Raw genomic sequence first — 16,018 nt, 5'->3', positions numbered from 1 at the left:
AATATCAAAGGAATAATTCAATTTGCTTTTGTTTTGAGTATATATCTATTGACTGTCTACTATAGTCTACACATTGCACTATGAGAAATAACAAAAATTAATCCTCACTGCCATGCTGAGAAATATGTATGTAAGGAAACTAAGCTTTAAATGGTCTTTCAATGGCTGCTATGCTTGAAAATTGCCCATATCCAGAAACATATGTTCTAAGTTAAAGTGCAGGTTGGCAAATACTCAGACTCATTAGCACATAACTGAAAGGTTGGCAGAAAAAGGAGATTTGGCAGAACGAGAAGTGGTTCAGGAACCCAAAGTTTTGTGACCTAGTACTGCTGCTGACTGGCTATGTGAACCTTCACACGAGGGTCCTGCATTCACTCGTGTGTACATGGGCAGGCTAGGTCCTGACACGTAACGCAGTGCACAGGGTTCCCGAAAGCAGCGCAGGCCAAAAAGGTATGTGGAAACACTTGAAGACTGTGAGCAACACACACAGTTACGTATCGGTATTACTGAGGAAGTAGACACTGGGTGAAATAGTCTCTGTGGGACTTTCTAATAAGAGGGTATGTGTGCAGATTCATGTGCATGTTTGTAAGAGGGTATATCTAGGTACTTTTGCCAATTTTAAACTGAACTAAAAAATCCCCCAAAACAAATATATAAGCTTCTCTCTTTTATTGAGTCACCTTCTGGAATCAAGACTTTTGTTCTTCTCTCCCAGTCATCGCTCAGGATAATAAATGGTTCAAAACCCTGGCTGTGGGTAGCTTTGCCAAATTCACTGAGGTATACACTTAAGTGTTCCTTCAATGGTGTGTGTGTTCCACTTCAATACAAACATTAAAAATAATGGAGCTTTAAAAGACACCAAACAAACCCTCATACGGCCATGACTCGCTCCTTTCTGATCTCCTGTTAGCTCATCTTCTCGACTCCCCTTTTATGATTTCTGACGTCAGTGCCTCAGGCTGAGCAGGGCAGTGAGTTGTTAATCTCACACTGGCACATCACCACAAAGCAGAAGGATGGCGGGCTTGCGAGCACTTACCCCAAAATCAAAGCAGTTGAAAGAAGAGTGAAAATAAAGGCGAGGCCCCATGCCGTACATCTTCAGGGACATCTCCAAGAGGAAGAGTCCCAGAAACAAAAATTCTGCATAGTCTGAAAGCATCAAAAGCAGAAGCAGTTGTTCCACAGATGGCGTGAGCCCCTGCGAGTCCCCAGCCCAACACCCCCACCTCCAGAGGAGCCCTGAACACCAGCAGGACCCACACACGCGAGGACCGTCAGTGACCACGGCAAGTCAGTGCCAGGCAAAACCTAATGACGCTTAAATTCTCTCTCGCCCAGGGGAGCCCCGGGCACACTCCGCAGGTCAGCTTTGCTCTCCTTCAACAGGTGCGGCGGCCACGGCCTTTTAAACGGTAGATGGCTCTCTGGAGAGAAAGGGCGTCACCACGGCTTTCATGAGAGAGCCAGAATTGCGGATGTGCGTCACACACACCCAGCTGCGAAGGCATCCTGGAGCCTCACTCACAGCCAGTGGCAGCCTTCCCCAGAGTCCACCTCTAAGTTCCCGGTTTGGTCTGTTGGAGGTAGTCACTGCCCTAAGAACTCTCTCCTCTTTGGTGACCCAAACTCCCCACCGCACTGAGCCTCCTTTAGGTACTAAGTGAAGGCCTTAAAGCATCCCAGCACCCCGGGTGTAACGCGATCTCCTTGACTCCTCAGCAGAGATTTGTTTATCTGATTCAACATTGAATAACAGCTGGGAATGGTCATGTGATAATCCCGACCCCTTGGGGACAACTCTGGCCTCCCTTACACACGAAGAGGGAGGACGCTGGGTGGCCAGAACCACGGCCAGGCCCAGCACGACGCCTTGCTCTCTGATATTCACACCCCGACCAAGCTGCCCTCTGAGAGACAGTGGTCGCCGGTCACTTACAGAGGAGGTGAGTGAGCCACGGGGGCTGGTTGTGGTGGACGATGGCCACACAGGCGGTGTTGAGAGCCACGAGGCTCAGCACAATCCAGTAAAACACCTGGGATTTAACCATGTGACGGACAGAGATACGCAGAAGCCTTTCCTTGTGTCGGAAGTAGGAGGCCCCGTCCACCTTTGCACTTTTGATGCTGGCTCGGGCAAGAGGTGTGCCTAGGGGGGAGAAGTCAAGAGGAAGAATGAGGCTGCAAGAGACCACCCTCCACGGCAAGGCGGCATTCAGAGGGCAGGTAGGCGGCGTGAGTCCCTCGGCTAGGTGACCGCCACACGGCAGGCCCACGGAATCCCCACATTAAGTGGCTTCCACAGCAGACATCCCCGCTTCTCCTCTGGACAAGCTCAGTGCTAGGAAAGCTTTCCTGGGTAGGACACCAGGCATACACCCAGGATCCTGTTTATGTAATAGATTGGGCTCCTCTCTGGCCTTTCCTTTTAAATCTGCTTCAGGCAATGGAGTCACTCAGCTGTATCTGTGATCCTTCTACCACCAGGAGCCTAAAGCAGCAGTGAGCTCTGCGTGCCGCTTCTGCTTTTAAGGATGAAGTGAGACTCGCCCCTTTTTCTGGGGAGGAACTATCTGCCATCAGTGAGAATCGCTAAGAGGACCCCGATTGAACACCAGTCATGCACAGGGTTGTCAGTAGAAATGTGTTTAGATATCACATGGAAGTAGGTGGGGGCTACTGTGGTTAAGCAAATGATGGCAGGTGCTCAAATGGGGGTCCCTAGAAGCAACAGACCCTCACAATCCTTTGAAGAATATCTCGTTATCACAGCCAGGTGAGAGAAGACATATATGAGCATGGGACCCATCAAGCACTTGAAGAATCTGGGTTGGATTCTTAGCCTACTACCCCATGTTTCATATAAACAGCGTCCCCTGGTCCATTTTTTCCTGTAAGTCACTGTCATGTAGATTACAGAACCACACCTTCCCTAATTACAGCCCTTTGGATGCTTTGAGTTCTCTTCCTCTTTGTGGTGCTTCTCAAAAGGCATTACTCAGCCCTAAGAAAAGAAATAGGACCATTTGCCACGACAGGGATAGATCTTGAGATTATTACGCTACGTGAAATAAGTCAGACAGAAAAAAGTTGAGAACCCTATGACTTCACGGATATGTGAAATGGAAAATTGAAAGCAACAAAGGAACGAGACAAACAACAAATAAAGAAACAAAACCTCATAGACACAGACAACAGTTTAGTGGTTACCAGAGGGTGAGGGGGGAGGCGGAATGGTAAAAGAGTTACAGGAAACAGGGTCGAATATATGGTGATGGAAGGAGAACTGCCTCTGGGTGGTGAGCACACAATGCAATATGTGGATGATGGATTACAGAATTGTACACTTGAAACCTATGCAATTTACTGACCGTTGTCATCCCAATACAATTAAAAAGAAAAAGGCTCTAAGGAAGATACCTCACGCTAAAAACAAACAAGCAAGCAAAAAGACTCAGGGGACTGGAAGGTCTAACAGGTCGCACTCACCCACGGAGGAGATATCAACGCAGTGCTCGTCGCTGGAGTCTCGGGTCATGGCCTCCGTGCGGCTCCGTTTGATGGTCGCCCTTCGAAGCACTGCACCAGGACAGGGGAGGCCAGTGAGTGAACACACGCACCCCCAGATCATTGGGGTCAACACTGAGGACGTGGCCCCTGTGTCACAGGTGACTGCCTTTAAATACCTGAGCCAGGGTTAGAGAAGTCTTGAAAGTCTACAGAAATGTGGCTCAGTGGCACCTCTGAAATGCAAGAGCTCTGGACTCCCTGCCAGAGCTCATCTACATGTAGCAGAGAAACGGGCACTCCACAAGTACCTGTGCTGGCTCTTCATAAACGAGGCCCCTTCCTGGTAATGAAAGCGGTCCCGAGATGATCCCCCCAGATTTTCAAAGAACATCCCTTTATATACCATTGGTTGCACGACAGACTTTTCATTGCCCGTTACCAATGACACACCCTGGAACAAAGTAACTCTTGGATTTCGTTTTTATCACTTTAAAAAGCATCTACATCTGTGACTCAATTCCTTTCCTTTGAAAGCATGAGGGATTTTTATGACAAAGAGACTTTGGTTTCAAATCCCAGAGCACCCCTCTTTTCTTTCTTTTTCTTCTTTTGATCAAGAGAGACTGCCACACGCAAGAGGGGGCAACGCAAATGGAGTCTGGTGTTGGTGGGAGCACTTCCTTACCTTCTAAGGCTGATGTTCCAGAATTTTTATTTTCTTCAGCAAGCATGACTTCCTCTATATGGAAACAAATGGTTTAGTAAATTATTTGTAAATGTCAAATTATTTTGCAAAATGGAAATCCCTCAGGGATGTCTCTGGCTCCAGGGCCACTGAGAGAGAAGAAAAAGTTCACGGCTTGGAGCAGGCACCAGTATCAGAAGGACATTCAGGGTCATGGTGGGAGCTCCCGAGACACATCAGAACGGAAAGAAGTTCTTTCGTGAGGGGCACTTGGGGACCGACTAGTCAACTTCAGTTCTGTGGGTGATACCCTTGTTCAGCAGGATACCCGTGAAAGGAAGAACTGATGTTTAACTAAAATCTCCTAATAAATGGATAGGAATAAAAATTTTCCACTTCTGTTTTTCCTTCTACTTGGGTTCCTGCCTTTCCTAACCCCTTAAGCCTTTTCTAGCGATGGGAGCTTCCATAGTTTCTCTTATCTGCGACATAACATCTGCGCGCTCTTTCAGGAGGTGAGAGAGGCCACGTTTGGGGCTCGAGCCCGTCTACTTCTTTGAGGAGAGGAGGCTGCCGAAGCAGAGGTTGAGGCCTAAGCACCCCCAGAGAGACGCGCAGGCCTGGTGGGCTCGTTTCCTGCCATCCCCACCACTCCATCCTGCCCTGCTTGCGCCGAGCTTGAGCTGAGGAAGCCTGGGCCCATCCTGAACTTTTCCTTGTGACACTGGTTTTTGCGCATGTTCTGTTCTTGGCACAGAACCCTGAAAATCCTTGGACTTTACTGCCATTGTATGCTAATGACTGAGTCACTGTGCGGGAGGCCTAGATAGCTGAAGAATAGGGGCAGGTCACCAGAAAAACCAGCCTCAGGCTTGGAGGTTACAACTTTCAGCGCCATCCCTTTCCCATCTCCTGGGAGGGGAGAAGGGCTAGAAATTCTTTAATCACCAATGGCCAACGATAGAATAAATCACGTTACGGGATGGCAGCTTCATAAAAACCCTCAACGACGGGGGCTCAGGGAGCTTCCGGGTTGGTGCACACACGAGGATGCTGAGAGGGTGGCATGTCTGGAGAGGGCATGGCAGCTCTGTGCCCCCCAACCCCGCGCCCGCTCCCTGCCTTACAGCTCTCTTCCATTTGGCCGATCGTGAGTTGCACCCCTTTTTAATAAGCTGGCTCGTTTTTCCTGAGCTCTGAAAGTTGTTCTACTGAATTATCAAGCGTGGAACCCTCTGAATTTGTAGTCAGCTGGGCAGAAATGCAGGTCACGGGTGACCCTGCCCGTGGCTGGCATCTGAAGGGCAGGGATGGGGTTTGGGGGGGGCAGGCTTGTGGGACTGAGCATTTCACCTGTGGAGTCTGCACTAACTCCGGGTGGTATTTAGTGTCAGAATTGAACTGAACTATCGGATACCCAATTGATGTTTAGAATGGCAGGACTGGTTGGTGCCGGAGTGACGTATCTGGTTGTTGGTGTTTGGAGAGGAAGCTGTGGACTCTCCTCTGGTCCTCCTCAAAACCAGCCCTGTATACTACAGAGGCGTCATCATCGGTGTGATGCTGTTTTCTACAAATACTTGTTAGCAGAAGCCTCACTAACATCCCTCTGAACTCGCCAACCAAACAGCCCATGTCTGGTGGGATTCAGAGTCCCCTGTCTGGACTGATGGGGGATTTGGCTTTGATACCCACTCCCGCTCTGCCTGTACTAGACCCGGCAGTGGCCTAAACAATCGTTCCCGAAGATTCCAGCTGCTGGGGAAAGCCTGCAGCAGACCCTGTTAAACGATGGTTTAATTTAAGCACTTGTTACAAGTACAAGGACAAGCCAAAGAGGGTGAAGTCATTACCACAATTCCACCTGCATATAAAATTGAGAGTATAAAACATACTTCCCAGGGAGGAGGACATTTTCAGGCTGGGAGGGTTCTGGGCAGGATGGCCATTGTACCAAGTCATAATGTTTAGCTTTCTGATTTAAGTACAGCCTCAGGCAAACCTCTAAGTTAACAGGTTTGGTGTTAATGGTGGGATTCTCCTTTGTGCAGACATAAAGGGCTTTACAGTCGTTGGACAGCACATGTTGTTTGAGGGCGTCCTTTTAAAATTACGTAATTGCTCAAGTACCTCACAGCAACATGAATGACCTTGGCCAGAGTCATGTTTGCTATGTACAGTGTCTGGGCTCTGGGGTGGGCCGATCTGAGGACCCCCTAGGTGGAAGGAGGTGTGTACTGCAGCTGGGTATCTGTGGGAAGCACTCGAGGGCTCTGGATGTGTGGAAGCTTCCCCCCCGCCCCCAATGCCTTTGCCAAGTTCGCTTTCGATCTTGAGAGTGTCTTTCTAGGGAAATGTAACCCATATGTCTCTGATTCACTCGCGCTTCATTTGTAAAGGGAAGGGCCAGGAAGCATAAGTTGACGTCGCAGTGCGTCTTTTTTCTTAGAAGGAGGAGAGAGCTGGCTTTGCCAACTGGAATAAAGTGCAGCCTTGCAATTCTGCATGTATTTCAAAAGCAGAGCCTCCAAGAGCCGCCTCTGTGCCGCCTGACCCTGAGCGGGGACCTAGTAAGCCACAAGGGTTCTCTCCCAGCTCTGCCGCCAGCCCACTCGCTAGGGTGGTCTGTCAGATGGCTCCTCCACCCAGGAAGCCAATGACAGTTGGGACTTCAAGCTGCCTGCCTGGCCTGGCAGCCAATGTGCTCAGTAAAGCTGAGTTACCATTCTGGGCAAGGGGGTGGGGATATTCACAGTCACCCCCACACAAAAGCCTCCGAGGAGAAAGGGTGAAACGGAAGTGTAGTCAACCGCATGGCTCATACTTCCAGAGGAGGCAAAGAAATACAGACTCCCGAGGGCGTGTGTGTGGTTTTTATCTGGCTTTGAAACCGCATTTTCAATCACACATGCTCTCTCACCCCTGACAGATAATCAAAAGTGAACCCAGAGCGGAGAGAGACAGCTTTGTGTATTGGTGATCCGAAGGAGTGTCACAGTGTCATTGCAAAGCTCAGACAACTAAGCACCAAATCATATTCCAAATTTTTCCTGGGAGACCTCACGTTTGTGCTAGCTATAGCTTTCTACCAGGAATAGAGAAAAGATGCTATCGTGTGCTTCTTTTTTATTAAAAAATGTTACTCTTTGCTCAGGAAGAAAACGAAGATATATAACACCAATGCAATCCAACCTTTAACATAGTAAGGAGAGCAAAGGCAGCCTTTTCACTGACAGACATGGGGTGACCATTGCCCCTCGTACACAGCTGACCCAGAGTCCGACTTGAATCTGGTGGCTCCGTGGGTGAATGAAATCATGACAGGCTTGGACGTAGGCTCAGGGGACTGGGCAAGAATCATTCCTAACGCTAAGCCACAGAGCGAGGGACTGAGGACGGCTCAGGGACCAGGAAAACCCAGTCCTCACCACCGTCTAGTACCTGGCTTCCTGCGATGGCCTCACAGTTGGTCTCTCTGCTTCTGGCCTGATCCTTCTGTTGTCTATTGTCAACGCAGCAACCAAACACTCCTTCCAAATCTTAAATCAGAGCATGTCCCAGCTCTGCTCCCAACCCTCCCGTGGTTCTCGCCTCACTCACCCTTACAGCGCCGGCCATTCCTGCTCTGCTGCCCACGCCCCATCTGACTGACTACCCGCATCCTGTCTCCTGGCCCGTCTCCTTCCTCACTCCCCGTCTGCTCCTGGAGCTCTCCTGGCCGCTGCATAGGAGAGCCTTGGCGGGGAAGCATTCCTCCCTCTGGGCTTCCTCCCTGTGGCTCGCCCCCTCGTCCCCTTCAAGGCTCTCCCCCAAATAGGCCTACCCTGACTCCTCTATTTAAAACTGCAACTTCCGCTACACCCCAAACCCTACCTGGATGTTTCCATTGTATTTCCCACCTTATCATCTTACAAATTACTCATGCATTATGTTGTCCACTGCTGCCTTCCCCAACTAGAGGCGCCCCGCAGGAGTAGAGCTTTGGCTCACTGCTATACCCCAACTACTTGAACTGGGCCCGGCCCAGAGGAAGCAGGCAACACCGATGTGTGGAACGAAGTGTAAAATGTAGAAGTGTAAAATGTCACTGGCCCAAACTCAGCTCCAGGACTGGGGTACGTCACCTTTCACTCAGTGCACCTTGCTAACATGCCTGCCTCGCGAAAGGTGTTTGGTAGAAGAACGGGGACTGTTAGTCGCCAGAGGAAGATAGTGGGACCAGCAGGGAACCCCGAAAGAGAATCAGACATCTAGAGCTTCTCTCTCCCTTTGTGAAGGCGGCCCCTTTGAGTGGAAGTAGGCGGAGTGAGAAGCGGGGAGTCCCTGCCGTCTGTGCAGCCCCCGCCAACCTCCCGCAGCCCACCAGGCCTTACCTGCTCTGTCTATCCAGGCGCGGTACCCATTCAGCTCCCGCTCAATCTGCTGCTGGCGCCGCAGTTTCATAAACGCTCTCCGGTTCTCCACTCGCTCTCTCTCTTTGGCAAATTCCCTGTGGGCAAGGGGAATAGGATTCACTAGGTTCAGGTAGTGCCAGGACTAAGAGAAAGGCAAGCAGAAGAGAGTGTTTGAGAAGGTACTTCCGTGCACCCCTTTCCCCTTGGCCCCAGGCTGCAACCATGATCTCCCTAAAATGTTGCACAGACCAAAAAAAAAGGAAAAAAAAAAAAGAGTGGCAGAGAAACGCACCCCATTGGGCCTCACCCAGGAAGGCTTCCCGGATCAGTTTCATTCTAGTCAGCACTCACACCCTCTGCCTGCTCTGTTTTGAAAGGGACGTTCTCAGTCACGCCACACACTAAGGTTTCAAAATGCTATGTTCTGTTCCCTTAGCCCTCCGAGGGCACAGCTACCCTTTATGCTTTTAATTACAACCATGATTCATGTAGACTAACCAATGATTATATGCCGGCCCTATATGCACTTTTTCATCCCCACTAACTCACTGAATCCTCACGCCACCCTACGAAGTAAGCCCTAGCGAAATGCCAGTTTAGCTGCTGTGGAATCGAGGCTCAGAGCAGTAACTCGCTGGGATTGGAACTCCAACCACACAAGGGGTCCTGAGTTCTGCGCTGCTCAGTGAGGGCTGCCACTGAAGACCAAGGACATGGACGCCATGAAGGCCTGAAGTGGTGTTCGGTGGCTGGTGGAGGTCGAATACAAGAAAGGGAGGAACATGAGAAGGCCGCCTGGCCCCAGCGGACAGACAATGGCAAGGTGGCGTGACACGGAGAGGAGATAATGAGGCAGGGAGAGAGTCTAGGAGGAGACAGTGTCTACTGCCAGGCACAGGGGACCAGAGCCACTCCGCATGGCACACACAATGGAAAGGCTAAAGCCCCATGGGAAAATAAGAGAGAAGAGGAATGAGGGCTCCCTGGCAGAGAGGGAGATGATCAAAGTCAATGGGTGAGCAAACAGGGATCAAGAAATAATTCATTTGCTGACAGTCCCCTCCAGAAATCCCCTCTCCCAACACCCTTCCGTCACTAAACACCCTTCCAGGCTAGGATGCCCCTTGCTAGTGGGGCAACCCCAGAGCCATGGCCTAGGCACTCTCTGACTGCCCTGGAAGCTGTCCACTTATTCAAGGGGCTCCCCATAAATAAAGAGGTACAGCTTGAAGATGAGCAAATCCGGCACACGCCGTGGTTCCTGCCAGCTCCTCACTCATGTCCAGGAAGAAGGAAACGAGCCAGGGACTGAGGGATGTGCCCCAGCCCCTGGGCAAAGGAAGGGGAGGTATCTCGTTTGGGTCCTCCTGCCAAGGTAGAGCTGTATTCATTCCTTAGCACAGGTACCTTACGATGCTCACGGACAGGCTGAGGCCTGGGAAGAGGCACGCTAGAAGGAGAAACGCCCCTGGGCATGGTTTCAGGGTCAGCGGGGTCCACTAAAGGTGTTGTGCGGGAATGGAGGGGGAGAGAGTCAAAATGAAGAGTGCCAGGGCCAGTGAGTGACAAGGTAACAGAATTCAAGCCCTGGGGTATCTCCTTTCCCCACCTTTGTTTCTGGATTTCAGCAATTAGAAAGTAACAAGGGGCTGGCTTGGTTCGTGGCATCAACATCTACCAAAGTTCTCACCGTTGGCTCTTGGTCTCCTTTCTTCCCACTTGCCCCATCCAATCAGTGCCAATGTTGTGTTGGTTCTATCTGCAGAAGGGCACTAGACGCACCCTCCCTTTTCATCCTCCTGCCATGGTCCAGGACCTCGTCCGTTTCTGCCTGGACTATCACAGTAGCATCGCCCTGGTCTCTCAACCACCTGCCTCTCTTTCCTGCATTTCCTCCATCTCCCAGCTATTAGCGTTATCTTCATAAAACTGGGTCTGGTCACTTCCAAACCTCAAATGATAACCGTAGCGAGTAAGATTTGGGGAACACTTTCTCATTTCCAAGCGCCTTCATACAGTGTGCTCATTTAATCTTTACAACCCTTTGGAGAAGAAGGTGGAATAGGTATTTTCATCTTCAATTTAAAAGTTAAAGAACTGGTTCAAGTTGAAATGGAGCCAGGATTGGAACCCAGACCTATCTGCTCTAAGAGCCCAAGCTCCTCGTGCCCACATCCTCTGCCCAGATTTGTATGCTGCTTTCTTTATTGTTTCATACGTGTGTGTCTTAGTTTTCCAACTACGCCCTGGGGGAATCCAGAAAGGTTTCAAGCAAGACCTTGAAAAAGGAGACTTTTAAACAGGCTGGACCATAGAAACCCAAGAATCCTAGGGCATCTACGGTGAGATTACAAACATCGTCATTTTCCAGCTCAGAAAAACAGGATCTCAGGGGAGTTAAGAGGCCCTTTGAGGGGGCAAGTGTCCAAGGACACACAGCTACTAAGGGACCGTGACGCTCAGGTCTTCTAAATTCCCTCTTCTTTCTCTTCTGTCCCCTCCTCGTCCACAATCTCGTCTACCCGCTGCGAAATAAAGTACAAACACCTAACGTGACCTTCAAAGTCTTTCCCAGTTGGACCTTTCTCTTCAAACCTCACCACCCCCCCCCCACCGCCATCAGTCCTGTCCACCCCTTGCCTGCCAGCCACCCACCTCGGTCACGCTCCATCCAACCTCAGCGCACTTCTCACTATTCCTGAAAATGCAGTGAGTTCACACTGCTTCTCTGCCTGGAAACCCTTCTCTTCTGAGTCTGTCAAAATCCTCCTTCAAGGCCACGTGGAAATGTCACCTCTTCCGTCCAGCTTTCCCCTTCCCGTCCCTCCCCTCTTCTTTAGTCTCCTGGCTTCCATTCTCTCTTTCCTGCATCTCTTTGCAGCTCATCTTTACAGCCAGAGCTTTGTTGTGAAGAGCTATTCGTGTGACGGTTTCCCCCTTTATGTGAGCTTTTGAAGAAAATGTTCTGCGTCTTTCTCCACTTTATGTTCTCCGGGACTAGGCTAGGCCTGTCACATAGTATACTTTCAGCAGATTTTTTTTTTTTTAATTAAAAATATCCAAGCTGACTTGGTGAGCACACGGAAAGCTCTGCCTTATTCCCAAAGGCCTAAATGAAGTCACACTCCATCTCTGCACGGACCCAAAGGGAGCCAGGTGAATTTGCGGGAATGCACCGGTTGCCAGGTAACTCCTAGACACTGCCACCACTGAGTTCTCTTTGTTTGGCTTCACTAAAACCTCTATAGAATTAGTCTATAAAGTATACAGGGGGGTCACCTCAATCGAGCCCCCGGAATGACCATGTAGCTTGATCTCCGGTGGGAAGGGCTGACAAAACCCAGGCTAACCTCCCTGTGTATTTGGACGTGTCCTGGCTCTCGGTCTCGCCAGCTGGCGTCGTTCATCTCCTCTGTCATTGCAGGTCCCATTTCCGCCCACCTGGCATCTTTGCTGGGCTCACGGCTCAGAGCCCACCAAATCTGGCCTGGTCTTTTTAAGAAGCCTCTTGGCTAAAGGAAGTAAACAAAGAATGTGCAACAATGAAGATGCTGCCTTTGTAGTCCCCGCACCTCAGCGGAAGAAGGACCGTGTGGGCCCCTTTTGTATTATTTATCAAGGGGCCCTTTTCTGTTTTCTTTTTTCACTGGGCGTCTAGGGCAGGATGTCTGGCACTCGTGTCTTTTATGACACTTCTCCCTCCCCCTCTGCCTTGCTATCCTAATTGTCTGTGCCCATGGCTTATCGCTCTGGCTAGTGTGCAGGCTCCACGAAGCCAAGCAGAGCGTATCTATGCCTGTCACATTCCAACAGGACCGATGAAGAAGAATCCAAGGCTTGGTATTCCAGATGCCATAGATGACGGAAACAACACGTTAAGACCTGATATTCATGTCACACACTTGCAAAAATTTTAATTTACACATCCCTTCCATGTAAGGTATTTCACGTATATTTGCCAAAACCCTGGGAGATTCAGAAAGGTTCTCATCCAAGATCACCCAATTAGCCGGAATTCAAACGAATGTCTTCGGATTCCAGGTTAAGGGCTGTTTTCACAATGCCTCAGCTGTCCTCAATGCCATCTAGATGTCAACCTTCAAAATCCACAACATGGAATTAGTTTCTGCCCAAGGTTGAGGGAAATAAGGATAGAAAAACAAGAGCTTTTTGTATTTTTGTTTGTTTGTTTGTAAAAGCACTACCCTTTTAATAGAGCAGCATAAAACTCCATTGCTGTGTTGAGTTAATAAAGCTCTACTATAAAATTCATAGCTTTAGTCAAGCTAGTGATGTACTGCTTGATTTTTGTGTCTATATCAATCACCGTTTATTTATATGGATATTGCATTCTGGAGAGAACAGAGACAAACAAGATTCAACTCTATTACCTCCCCCAAGTAAGTGACTATTCTAATCTTAGATTCAATATGCCCATCAGTCTCGTGAGTGTATATTTATGTGACCAGACCCAGGAAAAGTAAGCATGTTTCTCCCACTGGTGGCCCTCTCTTTCCTAAGCACCTGGGTACCATGTCCTCTTCCAAAAGGATCCTGGGGGTTATTCAGACGACGATGCTTTTGCAAAGATAAAGCATATGACCATTACTTTGGCCATCCACTGCCAAACTTCCTACTGAAAGATACCTCACAGTGGCCCTCGAATATGTCCATTTATCCAGTTCCCTTGGACTAAGCAACAGGAAGTTTAAAAAGAGACAGTCTGGCTGACAGTAGAAGAATGCGCATATCCCTCAAGTCCTGTTGGCATTGGCTTGTGCCTTAGAGTAAGAGGATGGGTAATCAGCGGCTTTTCATTTGCTCCATCCAGTGTTCCACACCCACAGTTGTAAGAGAGCTCGAGATGGGATGCACCGAGACTCCAGAATTCCAAACCAGAGGAACAAAAAGAAATCCCCACATGATACAGCAGAAATACGACCAGATCTATTCTCAGAGCTACGTATCCGGGTGACATTTGCTGCTCATAACCTGGACAGTAACCTCTCGGGCTTGGTTTCCTCATCAGTAAGTGCTGACATTAGAAGGACAGGAAAATTCTCTGCTCATAACCAGGGACAGGAGTAAATCTGATTTACTCTGGGTGTCCCAACTAGATTCTTACAAGACACTGTGTAATAATAAAAAGCCAATGAAAAGGCAACATACAGATTGGGAGAAAATATTTGCAAATCATATATCTAATAAATGGGTTACTATACAAAATATATAAAGAAGACATACAACTCAATAGCTATATATATAAAATATATATAAAATTAAAAATAGGCAGAGGAACTGAATAGACATTTTTCCAAAGAGACATACATATGGTCAACAGGTACTTGAAAAGGTGCTAAACATCACTAATCATCAGAGAAATGAAAATTAAAACCACAATGAGATATCACCTCACACATGTTAGAATTGCTATTATCAAAAAGACAAGACATAAATGCTGGCGAGGATATGGAGAAAAGGAAACCCTCTTGCACTGCTGGTGGGAATACAAATTGATGCAGTCACTGTGGAAAATAGTATGGAGGCGCCTCAAAAAATTAAAAATCCATATGATCCAGCAATTCCACTCTGGGTATATATAGCTGAAGAAAATGAAAACACTAATTCAAAAAGATATATGCAACCCACGCTCATTGCAGCATTATTTACAATAGCCAAGACATGGAAACAATGTCCATCGATGGATGAATGGAGAAAGATGTGACACTCTCACTCGCACACACCCTAGAACACTATTCAGCCATAAAAAAGGAAATCCTGCCATTGGTAACAACATGGAGAGATGTTGAGGGCACTATGAAATAGGTCAGACAGAGAAAGCCAAATACAGTATGATCTTATTTACATAGAGAATCTAAAAATCCATAGAAACAGAAAACAGATGGTCAGAGGTGGGGGTGGTGGACGGAGGAAATGGGTAAAGGGGGTCAAAAGGCACCAACTTCCAGTTATAAGATGAATAAGGTCTGAGGACCTAATGGACGACATGGTAATTATAGTTGATAACACTGGACTGCATAATTGAAATTAAGAGAGCACGTCTTAAGACTTACCATCGCAAGAAAAAAATTTCTTAACTATAGAAAATTATAAAATGATGGATGTTAACCAAGCCTCATGTGCTAATCCTTTCATAACATATACATGTATCAAATCATGATGCTGTATGCCTTAAACTAATACAATACTATATGTCGATAATATCTCCATGAAACTGAGGAAAATATAAATTGTGTTTCATTGTAGCTACTTCTTATCCAGTTCTGCTATGCATCATTTTTGGTTGCTTTTTTCTCCCCCTGGGAGGATAACCTGCAGTCTCCCTCAGGATACAGCGTGCACACAGGTAAAGTAAAGGTGAGGTGAGCAAGAATGAGCCTTGGTTCTGGTCATCGCTTACGTAGAAAAGGTTTGGGTTTCTAAATTTCAGTTACGGGGACTTAGAAGGAGGCTAATCTTGTACTGCACGGTTAAGTACAATTTTCTTCCTTAATCCTAGATAGTGAATTTACATTTGTTATTCTCCAGTTTATATGAGAGGCATAATTTGTAACAATCAACTCTTGATACTAGCCAATTCTATATTATTCAAATCCAATTAGACGCACTGCAAGAATTAAACAGATAATCACAAACAAGGTATAACCCCCAAAACATTTATCACGTGTGACTGGAGGTGTGTATTAGGGGAAGGCGGGGTTGTCTTTCAAATCATATTTAGGTTAATAGTCAAATTGATTTGTAGTTTATAAACTTATAGGCTTGACCTATGAAGGAGTCACTGCCACAGGTAATTCATTAAGTGGCTAAGCTGTATGTTGACAAATTCAAGTGACTGGTTTCTTTCCATAGGGGGATAGGAGAGGCTTTGGTCATTCAGATATCTAGAATTTATCATGAGATAAGTAGCCCTTGGGCGGATGAGAAGTGAGGTTCACTGAAACCTTGCCCCAACCTGAAATTCCTGACCATGTTATGTCACTGCGAAGTCTCAGGCACCCTTGTCAGGTATCTCTGCATTGATCTAGTGAGGAAGAACTTCTTGTAGGTCTGCTTTGGCAGGAACCTCTCGGTTGGAGGACTATTTGGCTCCAGACCCCTCCTGCTGATTCAATACACACTGGGAGTTTTGTTTACTGATGTGGAGGCCCTCACTGCTGTCATGGCAACCAAAGGAAGACAAAGCCGGCCAGGATGGGCTTGCCTGTGTGACTCAAAGATCTGTTTACTCACACTCCTGTACACACTTGTACACTTCATCACACACACATTGGCATGAATACACACATGCTCACGCTGACAGTGGAAGCATATGTGGACAGACTTTGCCAAGCACACAAATGGCTACATGGTCATATTCCTATGAATCGTCAGAGCCCATATTGCCAAAGTGCTT

The 16,018-nt window shown here is 47.9% G+C and overlaps 1 protein-coding gene across 8 annotated transcripts in view; it reads right to left on the bottom strand.

Annotated features, from left to right (window-relative positions):
* Positions 1 to 16,018, bottom strand: part of CACNA1E (calcium voltage-gated channel subunit alpha1 E) — a 412,260-nt gene that overhangs the window by 76,025 nt on the left and 320,217 nt on the right. For all 8 annotated transcript variants that reach the window (XM_033092609.1, XM_033092608.1, XM_033092610.1 and 5 more), the window contains 5 exons: positions 8,581 to 8,696; positions 4,208 to 4,261; positions 3,502 to 3,591; positions 1,952 to 2,161; positions 1,052 to 1,164 (listed from right to left, as the gene is read on the bottom strand). In XM_033092609.1, the coding sequence (XP_032948500.1) occupies positions 1,052 to 1,164; positions 1,952 to 2,161; positions 3,502 to 3,591; positions 4,208 to 4,261; positions 8,581 to 8,696 (583 nt within the window). The remainder of the gene's footprint in view (positions 1 to 1,051; positions 1,165 to 1,951; positions 2,162 to 3,501; positions 3,592 to 4,207; positions 4,262 to 8,580; positions 8,697 to 16,018) is intronic.

This window comes from Rhinolophus ferrumequinum, chromosome 22, assembly GCF_004115265.2.
Source record: "Rhinolophus ferrumequinum isolate MPI-CBG mRhiFer1 chromosome 22, mRhiFer1_v1.p, whole genome shotgun sequence".
NCBI lineage: Eukaryota > Metazoa > Chordata > Mammalia > Chiroptera > Rhinolophidae > Rhinolophus > Rhinolophus ferrumequinum.
Note: the sequence above shows the minus strand (reverse complement) of the source record. Positions and strands in the feature narration are given on the sequence as shown.